This window comes from Ictidomys tridecemlineatus, chromosome 1 (assembly GCF_052094955.1).
Source record: "Ictidomys tridecemlineatus isolate mIctTri1 chromosome 1, mIctTri1.hap1, whole genome shotgun sequence".
Classification (NCBI taxonomy): Eukaryota; Metazoa; Chordata; class Mammalia; order Rodentia; family Sciuridae; genus Ictidomys; species Ictidomys tridecemlineatus.
This window is the reverse complement of record NC_135477.1, coordinates 61,914,187-61,928,883: the sequence shown is the minus strand read 5'-3', so window position 1 is coordinate 61,928,883 and position 14,697 is coordinate 61,914,187. Positions and strand designations below refer to the sequence as shown.

The 14,697-nt window shown below is 39.4% G+C and overlaps 1 protein-coding gene across 4 annotated transcripts in view; it reads left to right on the top strand.

The window, feature by feature from the left end:
- The first annotated feature begins 280 nt into the window (after window positions 1-280).
- The window catches only part of Bicc1 (BicC family RNA binding protein 1), a 274,906-nt gene continuing 260,489 nt past the window's right edge, over window positions 281-14,697 (top strand). For 2 of the 4 annotated variants that reach the window (XM_005334327.5, XM_078041873.1), the window contains exon 1: window positions 282-777. In XM_005334327.5, the coding sequence (XP_005334384.2) occupies window positions 294-777 (484 nt within the window). In that variant the 5' untranslated portion in view covers window positions 282-293. Of the gene's footprint in view, window positions 778-1,117; window positions 1,399-14,697 lie in introns of those variants that run through there. The other 2 variants (XM_078041869.1, XM_078041886.1) reach the window with 2 other exon arrangements.

The following is a 14,697-nucleotide window of genomic DNA, read 5'->3' as shown; positions in this document are numbered from 1 at the left end:
AGGGTGTAAGTGCAGTGTGTGGATGAGGAATCCTATGTGCATTCAAGAATGTGCTGCGCTTGTAGTTGAGTGAAGAGCTGTGAGAGTACTTGAGCGTGGCAGGCATGATATGTGTAGGCGCAAAAAGTAGTAGTGTGTACGTGTTCTGTGTGTGCGCGCGAGTGTGAGTGAGCGCCAGGGGCCGTCCGCCCGCGCGTCCGCCCGCCCGCCGCGGCTCCCCGTGGGCCGGTCGGGCCAATGAGCGCGCGGCTGCCGGGGCGGCGGGCGGGGAAGGGGCGCCGGGGGCCCAGCGGATGGAGGCTCGGGCGGCGCGGCGCGCTCATTCCGCGCGGGCGTTGCTGGCAGGGGGCGGCGCAGCCACTGGCCCAGGACCCGGGCTGCGACCCGGGACGGCGGGCGGCGTCCGGGGCTGGGATGCGCCGGGGGTTCCGAGGTGGCGGCGTGGGCGGCAGCGTCGGCGGCTGCTGGGGGACGAGCTAGCGCCGCGGCGCGGGGACCCAGTCCAGCCCGGCCGGCGAGTGGAGGCGGCGGCGCCACCCGAGCGGCGGCGGCGGCAGCAGCCGGAGCCTCAGCGCCCCTCGCCCACCATGGCCGCCCAGGGCGAGCCCGGCTACCTGGCGGCACAGTCGGACCCGGGCTCCAACAGCGAGCGCAGCACCGATTCGCCCATGCCCGGGTCCGAGGACGACTTGGTCGCCGGAGCGCCCTTGCACAGCCCCGAGTGGAGCGAAGAGCGCTTCCGCGTGGACAGGAAGAAACTTGAGGCCATGTTACAAGGTAGGCATCCCCCCGCGTCCTTGGACTCCCCGGGCTGAGCCCCCAACTCCTTTCCGGACATCTCCGCCCCAGGTCCCGCTACTCCGGCCCACACCGGGTTTAGCGTCCCAGCCCCCTCCCCCGCGGGCCGGAGGACACAGGGAATGGGGACCTCGAGGGACCCCCTACCCTTCCACTCCTCTCAGGTCTCCAGGCACCGGGGCCCTGGGCTAACTGGATGGGCTCCGAAGAGCTGAAGGCCGAGTGTTTGTACGAGCGCGCCCAGGTTGGGATCTAGACTTGGGAGACGGATGCCAACTGGAGCCCGGACACCTGGGCTGTGTCATCCCGACGCACTCGGACCGCCAGAGTGAGCGTGTCTGTCGTCTCACTCCCGGGCCGCCTAGAATTCTAGTTTTGTTTCTTTCTTGCACGTTTCGCTTTCTCCCCTTGTCAGTATCCACTTCCTCCAGCTGAGGGGCCTTCTCTCCCTATTGGGAAACGCTCTGCAGATGTCAAGGCTTAAGACGGGAGCTCCCGCCCCCGCCCCCCACACCCCATGGTCAGGGGCCGGGATCCGGTGAGAGCCACAGCGTGGGGATTGTGTTTGAGGACAGTATGTGTTCATCCTCTAACAGGCTTGTGAGTTACATTCATTTCATAAAAATCTTACTGTGCGATGAGTGTCTGACTTTGTCTTGCACAACTTGGGCTTTTTTTTTTTTTTTTTTTTTAAACTCTTTAAGTTTCTCTGGGACTTTCCCGGGCAGAAAAGCTGTAATTATACTGGACAAATTCTGATTTATAACGTGAGGATTTGAGTGAACGCTGAAATCCAAGGTCAATTTGACCTTTCTTAAAAACGTTAATTAGTAGCCTACTCGAAGCCACTAGCGTGGCTCAGCTCCCACATCCAAAGAGAGAAATGAGGTAGTTTGAATGACTATCATTGTTAAGATTTGTGATAGGACCAGGCTTTAGACTCACTAAGCAATGGTGGTGAAGATTCATTCAGTAGCTAGTGTCCTTTGATCACGGGGGTTTGGAACTTTCCAAACTTTCTTTTGTGGTTCTATGCATAACTTACTTTGACTTTATCAGTCAGTATATCGCACTGTGGGAGCGAGTTAGCCCTTGGTGGTAATCCAGTGGGTTTTTAGAACAATTAAGCAGGTTATTTTAAGAGAGAACAACATGTTTTCCAAAACAATAACTCGGTGGAAACAAATAGCAAGAGTGTTTGGCAGGAGTCTTTGGATGTGCTACAAACTGTCTCCCTTGTCGCTTATATTTATTGATAAACATCCCTAATACTTCTCATGTCTCTCTTTCCCTCAAATTACATAACTTTCTAAGAGAGTTGTTCCTGTGATAAACTGTTCAAATAAGACTATTACCAGGTGGTTTTGGAAAATAAAGCCTCAATTTCATTTCAGTAACTCATTTTGGTAATTTCATTTGTTCCATAGTTCTTTTTGTCTAGTTTTTGATTATAAAAATATTAAATTTATGTTGTAAAAATATATTGGATTGAATCAAGACCATATATTATGCATCCTTTTCAACAATTTCCAATGTGTTCTCTCCATGAGTTTGGAGTTATGTGAAAAATTTCCAGCCTTTTTCTAATAATAACATTTTCTCATGTTATATCATGCTTACCTTTTTAACTTGCACAAATGACAGCAGTCATGTAACCTTCTAGAAAGCCCACATGTATAATCTGAGCTTTAGAAGTGGATTTTTTTTTTGAGTTAGTTCACTTTCATTTTGAATACTATGAAATATGGGTGAGGCATTTTTTAAAATTTGAAGACTGACTCCTTTATAGATATGTTATTTTGACGTCCAATCGTTTAAAATTGCTTTACAGTGATAGTTTGTTTTACAGATAATAGAGCTAACATGTCTTCAGCTACTTGTATATAATAAAATATTTACTTAGTGATTTTGAACCTAATACTTTGATTAACTTTCCAAAATCACCTATAAATGAATTACCACTTTCATGAATGCAAATTTGAACACATTTGACAGTAGAACCCAATGCACAGTGTACATTTTATGATGCATACTTCCCAGTATCAAATTATGTAAAATCACCCTTGTTCAAGGAATGACTAATTTCCTGAACCAAATGTAATCAAGTGCCTTATTGCTTATACCAGGTGGTTATAGCATATGTGAGCACTAGAGTCACTCAGATGTGAGTTCAAATCCCTATGGAATCTTGGGACAGTTTCTAAATCTCTCCTTGCCTTCAATTTTCTCATGTGTAAAATGGGGCTAATATGAGGACTTTCTCTTAGGCTTTTGTGAGAAGGAAACAGATAGTGCCCATTAAGCTAAAATTTGTTATAGTGATAATAAATCATAAGAGCTTCATAAATATCAGCCATTTTTATTACTTTTAATAGTAAATATTGCATCATGGATTCAAGTGGTTTCTAGTGTCTACCACAATTTGTAAGATATAGCATAAACTTTATAAATAGCTGGGAAAAGAAGAATTTTGCAAATTCGTAATTGCCAAACCAAAATCGAAAACAAGATAGTAGGAAGTCCGGCAAGTCAACAAATTTGTTAGTTATTTTTGGGCGGAAAAGTTTTCTTTTGGAAAGGGTCAAGCAAGTAAAGGTTATATTTGTCTGGTTGAGTTTCTGATTATTGTGAATTTGGGTTGGCTATTTTTCTTTTTACAATAGCCTTAAAATATGTGTGGGTTTTCCATTTTAAGTCTGAATAAGATTGTTGGCCTTTAAGTCTTCAGAGTGTAAATTGGTGATTATAATGCTTGGAATTTGTTTGCAGAAGACTGTCCTGGGGGTAAGTTAATCTTTAATAGTTGTATTTTTATTAGTAGAGAAATTCTTCTACGCAATGGACCAAAAATTCAATGAGGTTAAAATATGGGCAGTAGGGTAGTAGTCAAAGAGATGAAATACCATTCTTGGATGATCACTGAATCCTAAAATAATTGATACCCATAAAAACCACCAGACCGAAAATGGAGGGGGAAAAAATCACTAGTTTTTTTTTTTTTTGTGTGTGTGTGTTTGATTTAATAACTACTTTGGAACAGCCATGAAGAATGTCTGACATTTTCATTGGAATCTAAATGACACTTATTGATTTTCCCAGGCGATGGTTTTCTAAATGAGAATTTACTTCTGAGTGTAATTTAGGTTTTTAATGGGTATTGTCAGCCTTGAAATGAATACCATGGACAGCATTTTTCAGTGATAAAGAAAATCATTTTTAATTTCTTCAATGCTGATCTTCAAAATTTAGATTTCGTGCTTCTTGTCACATAGTAATGTTAACTCATTTAGGACAATTAAATGTGAGTTATGATATGTAAATGGGAGGGAAAGTGTTAGACAGGAAGTATGGGAAAAAGTTGGAAGTAATTGGTCAAAAGAGTCAGAGATATAGTCCTGGTGTTTACCAAAGTACTGAGGTAAATACAGAATTTCTGTATTAATACTTTTTTAAGATAAAAAATTATGTGTACCATAAAATTAAAAATTTTCACATAAGATTCAGAAGCATAGCATTTTCATAATTACCAATGCTTTGTGTTTCAGTAAAGAAAGAAGGGAGCATTCACAGGAGCAGGGCTGGGGTGACTTATTTACATGAATGGTGATTGACATCTGGTGGGTTTTTTAACTGCACTGCTGCTGAAGGCTTTAGAAACCATGTTGCACTTTTACGATACCGGGCAGAACTGGAATCATTCACTACTGCTTGCTTGAGTAGCAGAACAAGCCACCAAAGCAGAGGTTGTCATACTCACTGATTAAAAGTATAGGTAGCAATTATATTATCTTTTTAATGCAGCAAACTTTTGTCATATGGTTTGATATTGTTGAGAAAGCAGAAAGGAATAGGAAGAGGAAATATTTGAAAATGGGAGAGTACTGGAAGTGAAGATTAAGAGTAAAGCTAAAATGAATAGAGCTTTCCAGCTAGTGCTTGATCAAGGATAGCAGATAAGAATAACAAATCAAGTAACTTTATGAAGCTGGGTCAGATCTTGGTTAAGTACAAGCTCTAGTGCACGGGGCTGGGTCAGTTCTAGATCTGAATTTTGGTGTTACCTTTGAATAGAGAGTTTGGGAAAATTTATTACATGCAGCCCCATTTCTAAATGGGAGATATTAGCAATAGTTCTTTTACATCCTGAGTAGTTGGTGACAATTAAGGGGAAAAAGATGTATGTAAAATATCATGGTTCTAGCCATATAGGAAGTGCTTAAAAGTAATTATAATGACAATATTCACTATAAACCATAATTTTCTTAAGCTGAAAATGAAAATCAAATTTTATAGAAAATGAATATAATGATTTTATGATAAATGAACATTAACAGCTGTCTAAATACTTTTATTGGTCTTCCTGGTAGCTGGTAGTGTGTTGAGTGGATTAGCCCTTGTAAAGATAGTTAAATATATAACTGAGTGGCTTCCCTAGTTGTGACTGTGGAATTGTAGATTTTGCTCAGGATGAGAGGGCTTTTGACCCTCTTCAGTTGTGATTGTTGTTGCTGTGAGTGTCTTTCATTCTTTGAATAGTCCCGAGTCATTCACTTTTGCTATTTTTACTAAAGACAAGCAGCAAAATCAATCATTCTCTCTTCTAGTTATATGTTGTTCTAAACTGGAGTCATTTATTGGTGTCTACAAAAGATCTTTTTGAAAGAAAATGCTTTGTCTGAACTAAGTTGTTCTATTTGCTCACCTGAAAAGTGGGATAATAATAGTCCCACCATATGGAAATGTGAGCACTGAACAAGAGAATGCACCACATTAGAATGTTTATCCCAGGGCTGGGCATGTGACACTTAGCAAACATTAGTGTAGCTGCAGCACTTTCTCACATGATAGATAAAGATTTCAAAACACTAGAAAGCAAACACTTGCCAGTTTATTTAATTTTTTTTAAAAATTGCTCTGAATCCTTTATTTGAGGTGGTGGTGGTGGAGGAGTGCTCGATTTATTATTAAATGAAAGTCTTCCTTTAAAAAATCAGTTTGTTAGGGCAATTGAAGTTGAGTCCCAGAGCAGAAAGTCTATAAAGGTAAAGTGCTTTATAGACTAATTGAAAAAACACATCAGACATTATGTAGCTTGGCAGTAAAAATCTTAGGAGCTGCCTGCATGCCTGCCTGGACTGAGGCTCTCACTTTGCCACTGGTGGAGGCCTGTGAAGATGTGATCTGGACTCATGGGCACAGAGTGAGCGCTTGGTAATTGTGCATACTCAGTAATACTGTCTTATCTGGGAAGACTCATGAGGTTTTGGTTAAGTTGATCATTGATCATTCAGACATAGCTAGAGAGGTTTGTTGTATGGATGACTTTTATAGACAGGAATGTATTTGGCTGTGACTAAGAGAAAGCCTAACATGGAGTGGGTGATACAACCCAGGAGTGTACCATCTTCACTTCACAAGAAGTCCCGGGTGAAGGGGTGCAGGCCCTGACAGCTGCTCAAGGGCATGAAGGTGCCTGGCATCTTTTCTCTTTCTCAGCTTCATTATCTTTAGCCTGTGACTTTTGGCCTCATTTGTGCAGTGTGGTTTTGGTTATGTCCAGAGGTACACATCTGTGATCTGTGTGGGGAAAAGGGGGAAAAAGAAAAATAGTTCTCTTTTCAAGATTTTTTTTTTCTTTCCATATGACAAAGAATTCTCTCTCCTGGAAGTTCTATATTTACTTCTTTGGTCATTGTTTGCTGCAAGAGACTCTGGCAGTGTGTCTTTTCCAACCCGCTAGTTGAAGCAGGCAAGGAAGAATGGGGTCAGGGTGGATGCTGGATGTTTGATTTTATAGCTTTGACACAGTAGGCAGAGCAGAGGAGCCTTGTGACCCCAGATTCCAAGTGTGACTGAAGCCCAAGTTTATCTGTTTTGGAGACTGTGGCCTGTCCTGTCAATCCTTACCAATTTAGATTTCTGGTAATCATACATAAGTAGAACTTTCTTCTTAACACAATCCAGGTGTAAACAGAGGAAACACCCTTGGATCATCTAAAGCTGTTTTTACCTTATTATTCCTTTTATCAACAGGACCTAGATCCACTGAGAATTGAAATTATTGTTGGAAACACCCTTGATCATCTAAAGCTGTTTTTACCTTATTATTCCTTTTATCAACAGGACCTAGATCCACTGAAAACTGAAATTATTGTTGTGTTTTTTTTTTGTTGTTGTTTGCTAAACATGTGCCTTGGAAATACCTTTTTTATCTTCATTGTTTTGTCCACATCAAATGTTTTTTCCCCATCAAAAAATTACATAACACAACATAAACGCTTATTTTTACTTTTTTGTTGCTCTAAGATCTCTTTCTTCCTAAGATATCCTTCCTTTCTGCTACCCATCTCCCGTTTCTTTTGGTAGTAACTGTTTCAGTATAGTTTGAGCTCCTGCTCTTTTGGCTTTATAGATTGATCACTGTAGTGTAATTTGGCCAACAAAGCCAGAGTTTGTTCAGGAGATGAAGTCATTTTTCAGGCAGTTTGATGGAATTATTATCAAGTTTGTGCCATGCTTTGCTATTTGAAACTGTCTAGAATCATGAGCCGATAAAGTATGCCCATTGGCCCATCCTTAGTTTATGCCATTCATGTTAAGATAGAGCTCTCACTGAACAATGCATGAGGTGACAGTCACCATACCTATATATTCATTTATGTAAAATGCTTAATAAACCAACACAGATGAGGCATGATTTTAATACTAATTTTAATGGCTTTTTCAGTGTGTGGAGATGACCTTGGCAAGTAACTTTTGTTGTTATGTTGCAAGAGCCAACACATTTGATTGTTTTTTAATCCTTCGGTATTAGTGTTTAGGACAGCGTGTTAAAACCATCAAGAGAAACACTTTGTGGATGTTATGCATTTATATATCCCTAAAATATGAATCCACTAATAACTGTAGGTGATGAAAGCATTTATTTTTTTTTTTAATTGATTGTTCAAAACATTACAGAGCTCAAGACATATCATCTTTCATACATTCGACTCAATTGGGTTTTGAACTCCCCAAATACATAATACAGACTCACTTCTGTTACATACTCACATTTTTACATAATGGCATATTAGTGACTGTTGTATTCTGCTACCTTTCCTATCCCCTACTATCCCCGATGAAAGCATTTATATGTGTAGTATTAAATTCTGTTCCCATTTATGATGTTGGCATATGAAAAAATAATGCTCCCTTTTTAGCTGTAATGTAGTTTCTCTCGTCACAGTGAGAAAGACAATCATATATTAATCTGCATATTGAGTTTAATATGGACTTTAACTTCATTTCTTGAATAGAAAAGAGGCTAGCCATAGAATTTGAAAATTAGCCATTGCTTTTATTTCACTGATTTGAAAAGTAATACTTATTAAACAGTATTGAAAATTCACTTTTACAAATGTAAACAAAACAAATCAAACAAACAATAACAACAACAATAACAACAACAACAACAAACCAAAAGTCATCCTGAAGTCCAAAATCTAGCAATAACTCATGATGTTATTTTGTGAAAAATTTTCCTGATCTTTAAAAATATGCTCACATATAATATATTTTTGCAAGACATAATGAGTTCCTACTGTATGTCGGGTGCAGTGTTAAGTTTTGGGGATGCAGGTGAAACCAAGATAAATATGGTCATTACCCTTGTGTGACTTTAATTCTATACTAGGATCATAACTCCTCTGTTTCACTTAGAATTCTACTGGAGGTATTTTCTGTTTCATTAAAGATTATTGAAGAACATGGTTTTAAATATCTACATAATTCCCTTGACATACACTTTGTTTAATGTTATAACAACATAAGAAGACTTCTAGTTGGCCAGATGGTGGGAAGAACCAAATGTTTATATTCATACTGCTCAGGGCTTAGATCCTGGCTTTATCATTTATTAGCCATGTGGCTTGGGACAAATCAATAACTTCTTTGAGCCTCAGTGTCCTCATCTCTAAAATTGGTATATAAGTGTCTTCTAGATATGGCTGGGCTAGAAATAATGTACACAAAGAATCCATAAGTGCCAGCTCTGGAGCAGGTACTCAAGGAATGGCAGTATTGAATACTAATACGGCTGCCCCAAACACTTTTGTCTAAAAAGCCTTTCATGTATCATTGGTTATTTGAATAGGAAAAATTCTTACTAGTAAAATATTTTGGGTCAAAATGAAACTGGAGTTTTGAGGCGAAACTTGATTCTGTGCTTCTGCTAGCAAATGAGACTGGAGTTTCTCTACTTCTGCTGGCAAGTGAGGTCTGTGTAAGGTGCAGGCCTCTGAAGCCCCGAAGTGTGGCTGCTCTTAATGTTGGCAGACCCCAGCAGCTCACTGTCAATGTCCTCTTCCTTTTGGGTTCTTGTCTCATAAATTCAAAGAATGAAATCCACAGACCAGGAAGAGTAAGTGTAAGAGTACGATTTATTGAGGTTAGAAACAGGAATAGAACTATGGCAGTGCAAGAAGGGACCTGATAGCAAATTTTCTCCATGAAACTGTGCTGGTTTAGGGCTTTATATAGCGCTTGGGTCACGGTGATTGGTCCAAATTTATGCTAATGAGGATTTGGAAGAAGTACCTACTAGATAGGTTTGGAAATGTACTAACACTGTTGGTCCAACTTTATTTTTTTATTTTTATTTTTTTTTAAAGAGAGAGTGAGAGAGGAGAGAGAGAGTGTGAGAGAGAGAGAATTTTTAACATTTATTCTTCAGTTCCCTGCGGACACAACATCTTTGTATGTGGTGCTGAGGATCAAACCTGGGCTGCATGCATGCCAGGCGAGCGCGCTACTGCTTGAGCCACATCCCCAGCCCCTGGTCCAACTTTATGATGGAAATGTACTAATGTGGTCAGTTCCCCAGTCCCAACTTCCATTCAGGTCTGCCCTGCTTTCATTTTCTCTCCACAGATCAGGAAGTGGGAGTTTGAGGTCATAGGATGGGGCTGCAGTGCAGGTGTCTGTTCCCGTGTCTGGGCAGGCTCCACTGAATAGACTGTGCTCAAGGGCCATGGGCAGCCACTCCCTGCTCCACTGCTCCCACTTCTCAGCAGGGACTAGTAGGTTGGCTGCTGGGCTGCCCTGGAGAGCCATGTTAAAAGGACATAGACATCTTAAGGCTCTTGATCAATTTTGCAAAATTATTTTCTAGGAAGGTTTTCAGGTTAGGAAAAATGGACAGCAGATTTGTAGGATATCTGCTTCTTTTATCTGGCTTGTTTGAGCAGGCAGTTGTGAGATATTAGGAAACAACTAAATTAACAATATAGGGTTAGAATTCTGCTTTGCTTTTTTTTTTCCACTGAAAAATTTAAGTAAGTGTCTTCCTACTGATTAGCATGTCTGTGGATCAATAGTTCTTAAAAACCTTGTGCATAAAAACCACCTGGGTAGTTGGCTTAACAAGGCAAACTGTGGACCTCTCTCAGAGAGCCCAGACTCTCTGTCTAAAGGTGTTGCTGGAAGTGGTGGCAGAGGTCTGCATTTTGGAAAGACTCACGTTAAGTTTGATGTAGGTAGTCCCAGGATCACACTAAGATGTGTTGCTAGGTGGTTAGAGGAAGGTCAGATAATTGAGGTTAAGAAGAGTTGTATTCTTTTCTTTCTTTGATTCCCTTTATCCTTGAAATTAGTTCTTTTTTCATGGTCTCATACCATCTTGAAGCATTTTAGTCCAGGAACATACCTTATCACTGCATGTTGTTTGTAGTAGATTATTGTAGGGGCTTGGGAATGACACAAACCTATCTATATTCTCGTGAAGGGGATATATAGTGTCTTTATTATTGGACTGTAGACTCCGAATGCATTCAGTTTTCTTACATACTCCCATTAAGTTAGGAATAATAGGCAACTAGTTAATATTTCATAAAATAATAAGAAATCACACACTTTTTATTCTAGGCATTTAAAAAGTGATATGAAGAGAACTTTTTAAAAAAGGATAATAATCATCTGTAATCTCATTTTTCTGCCTTAAAATATAGTCCTTGGGTTATTTGCATGGAGTTCATATAATTGCTTTTGTGGCATTAACTACTATTTTTAAGTCAGCATTTTGATTTACTCTATTAAAATTTTTTTTGTATTTCTAAGTAGTTTACAGAAATAATATTTTACGGTTGAATAATAATACATTGGATCTAAAATTATTTCTTACAACTATGGACTACCTTATAGTGAACATAGTTACATACCTCTCTTCCCCTTTGGAGCTATATGTTGACAAAAAAATGTCTGGAGAATATGGGTTTTGAAGAATGATGGGAATTTTGACAGTAGCAGCTGACTTTAACAAGCACCTAATATGTGTTTCTCTTCCTGGTGCTCTATGCCTGTTCAGTATCTAAGCCTTCAGAACACAATCCATGAAATGCAGATGCTTTTGGGAAAAGCTTTAACCTTATTAAGTTTGGACCCCCTCACCTTTTTAAAAAAATTCTGATTGGATCTAGACACCAGTGTTTTTTTAGCATTGTTGTAGAGTTTAGGCTCTGCATCTACATCATAGGATGGGGCTGCAGTGCAGGTGTAAGAGACAACTGTTCTGAGTTCAGGGGCAGCACTGCTTCTTAAGAAGGTTGCATTAGAATTCTTAAGAAGGATGCATTAGAATTCTCAGTAAGAAGATAGACATTCTAAGGCTCTGCCTTCTACTAGGTTTGGTTAAATTTTCTTATTTTCTCCCTTTGTGAACTGGAGATAATAATACCTCTCTCCAGGGTTATTGTGAAGATTATATGATAATGTTTATAAAGTTGGCTTAAAATTGGAGCCCTGTAAGTGATCTGTGTTTTTCAAATTCATCTTGTATTTTTCTCCAGTATCTAACCCAATGCTGTGAAATAGCTGGACTGTGTTTATAGAATAAATGACTTGTGATAGGTCTGGATTAAAACCTTTGTTCAATTTTGGTCTAGTGGACCTAGCATTGACCCCACAGAACAGAACTTTAAAGCTAAGGCATGTACTTGGCCTTATGAAACACCAAGCAGTTCTGCCTTATAATTAAGGTAGAGCAGTTCTCCATGTGCAAGATGGTATTTGTTCATCTTTAGTGTAGGGAATATGTAGAATGTTATACTATTAATGATAGCACATTAGTGTGGCATTTTGAATGCAAAACAGTTCAAGTGAGGTTAATGCTAAATAATTCATATCTGTATTTGATCTGGATTAGTGTTAAAATTGAAGTTTGTCAAGTTTGATATAACTTTCAATTTTTTTTTTTTAGCTGCAGACATTGGAGGATCTTGTTCTTGGAATAACATCTTCGAATATTTGCTTAAATGTGATTTTAAAGTATCTCAGTGAGATAATCCACTCCCCCAAAATGAGAGAAGTCTTTTATAAAAGTCAGTTTGTTCTCTGTACTGGGATTGTTATTGAGTTATTCTGGGTTAGAAGGAAATAACCCACTTGTCTTAGTAGAGTGATTGGCCACAAGTCAGGGGACTTGAGTTCATGATTCATGTGCCACTGACACTTTTACCTGGGACAGCTTTGTAAGGCTTTGGATTAGAAGCCCTTTAATAATCTCTTCCAGCTCTCGTATTCCAAATCTTTTGCTCAGTATGTAATATCGCCATGTTGGAGGCTGACTCACTTCTGTGTACATGAGTAGTTTGGGCAGGACTTTGTCTTGCTGTGTCCCCTATACAGGAGCTTTCCCTGTGGATGGGGAAGCTGGTCAAGTGCTGATAGTTGGGAGTGTCTTGGCTGTGGAGGAGCAAGAACTGGCAGGAGGGCTAACCACAGGCTGTTTTCTGACATTTGGCAGTCAGTTTGCAGCACCCTGAATTCTAAATGGTGGATGTTAGCCCAGGTAAGATTTTCCATAATAATTGAGCAGGGGTTACAATGTCAATCACAGCTGACACTTGTTGGTGTTGACATCCTGTGCTAGATGAACAGCAGAGTTTGTATGCTTCCCCAAGTAGCATCTTTTTGTCACTTTTTCCTTCTCCTCTGCCAGCAAGTCCAGTTATCAAGCTTCTTGTGCCAGGATTTATATGTGGCAGCTAAACTGCTAGAGTTACACAGCAGGGAAATGTAATAATATTTAGTAGAGCAAAATGCTAATTAAAAATAACATTATACTCCATGGATGTATTGTATATCAAAATACACTCTACTGTCATGTATACCTAAAAAAGAACAACAACAACAACAAAAAGACATCTATGTGTCCAAATTTCAGGTATTTTCAGAATTCTTTTAATTGGTTAAGTATTGAACACTAACACAACATTTCTCTTACCTTTCATGGAAGACCACTAAGCTTGTATTGTCTGCATTTTGATTTAATCTTTTATTGTATTCTGAGCTTTTTTGGCACTATTTAAAGCAAGTCAATATTTTGGCAAGATTTTATTTTTTTTTTAATTGCTTAATTGGGATGATTTGATTTTAAAAAGTAAGAAAATTACATGTTGAGATTGGCTGCTACAGGAGGAATCATGTAAAGAAATGTTTATTTTAATTTGAGTGAGATTTTTTAAATTAATTTTTCATATAGGAAAGGGAGACCCAATATTATCACAGATCTGTAACATTTTGATAATTTAGTAAAATGTGGTTGGCACTCATATTGTCATCGAAACAGAAATACTGTCTTAAATCTATATTTACCATTAGTGAATGGGCATCTGGGATGCATTATCTATGGAAATTATATTTGACCAAGTCAAGACAATTAGGATTTGGCAACAAAACATTATAAAAATTGATTTTAATTTAACAGAAATTCTGCACAAATGACTAGCTTTTGAGCTTGTAAAAATTGTCTTCTCAAAAATCATTAGGGAATAGCGAGGCTGTGTACAATGAGGAGTTGTTGGAAAAAGTCATGAGTGATTATTATGGGACTGTGGACGTGAAGGAGGCCTTTTATCTTTAAAAGGAATACAACCTCATGAAAGAAGAAAGCTACTTGCACCTTTCCTCCTCCTCCTCTTTTTATTTCATGGTACTGGGGATCAAGCCTAGGGCCTAAGGCCTACCAGGCAAACACTCTACTGCTGAACCACATCCCCAGGGCTCTCTATCTGCACTTCTTAACAGAAAATAAAAAAAGATACCATGGAGCAAGGCCAGACTTACTTAATGTGCATTTTACCTTGGGGTCACCTACCTCCATTCATAAATGCAATAGCAGAGTAAGAAGAGTCAAATAGGAAGAAGGCAGAGTCAATTCAACGATGCGCTATTTATTTTGTGACTGATGTGGGTGTCTGCTACTTCTGGTGTCCCAGGGGCTATGTCCTTAATCCATCCACCTAAGGGATTAAAAAGGTGGACATTTGTCTGTCACCTTCCTCTTTGAGGAGATTTGAGGTTTGGCCCCATGGGAACTACCTTCCCTGCATTTCTAGGTTACATACATTTGAGACCAACTGGCCTCCAGAAGCATCCAACAAGTTCCCAGGGAAAGAAGTGAAAAGCACCTCTGGTGTAAGCTTGAGACGAGGCATTGTCAGCACAAAGTGGTTTGTTACCCGTGTGGAGCTCTTGCTGTAACTTGATTGGAATCAAAGGTGAAGGACAGTAGAGGGGTGAGATGGTAAAGAAAATGTGTGTCCAGTCTGTGTTTTTTTAATATATTTTAAATTAAAAAAATTCAGAAAGGTGGATGACTACAGTTGAGTAAACTTTATGATATTACAGAAACAAACCTATTTTCAGCAGGTTGGAGGAATAGGAGGCCCTCCCTCCACAAATGAAACAATTTATGAACTAGAAAAGACTATGACAATGCCTGAAATCAGTCATGGAATCATGATGCTCCAGGAAAACTAAAAACTAAGTGCTGCTGCACTGAAATAGGTAAAAGAAAGTTGTTTCACTTTATTTGGGTCAGTCCCTCTCCCAAGCAAACACAGCTTATGATTGAGAAGAAAG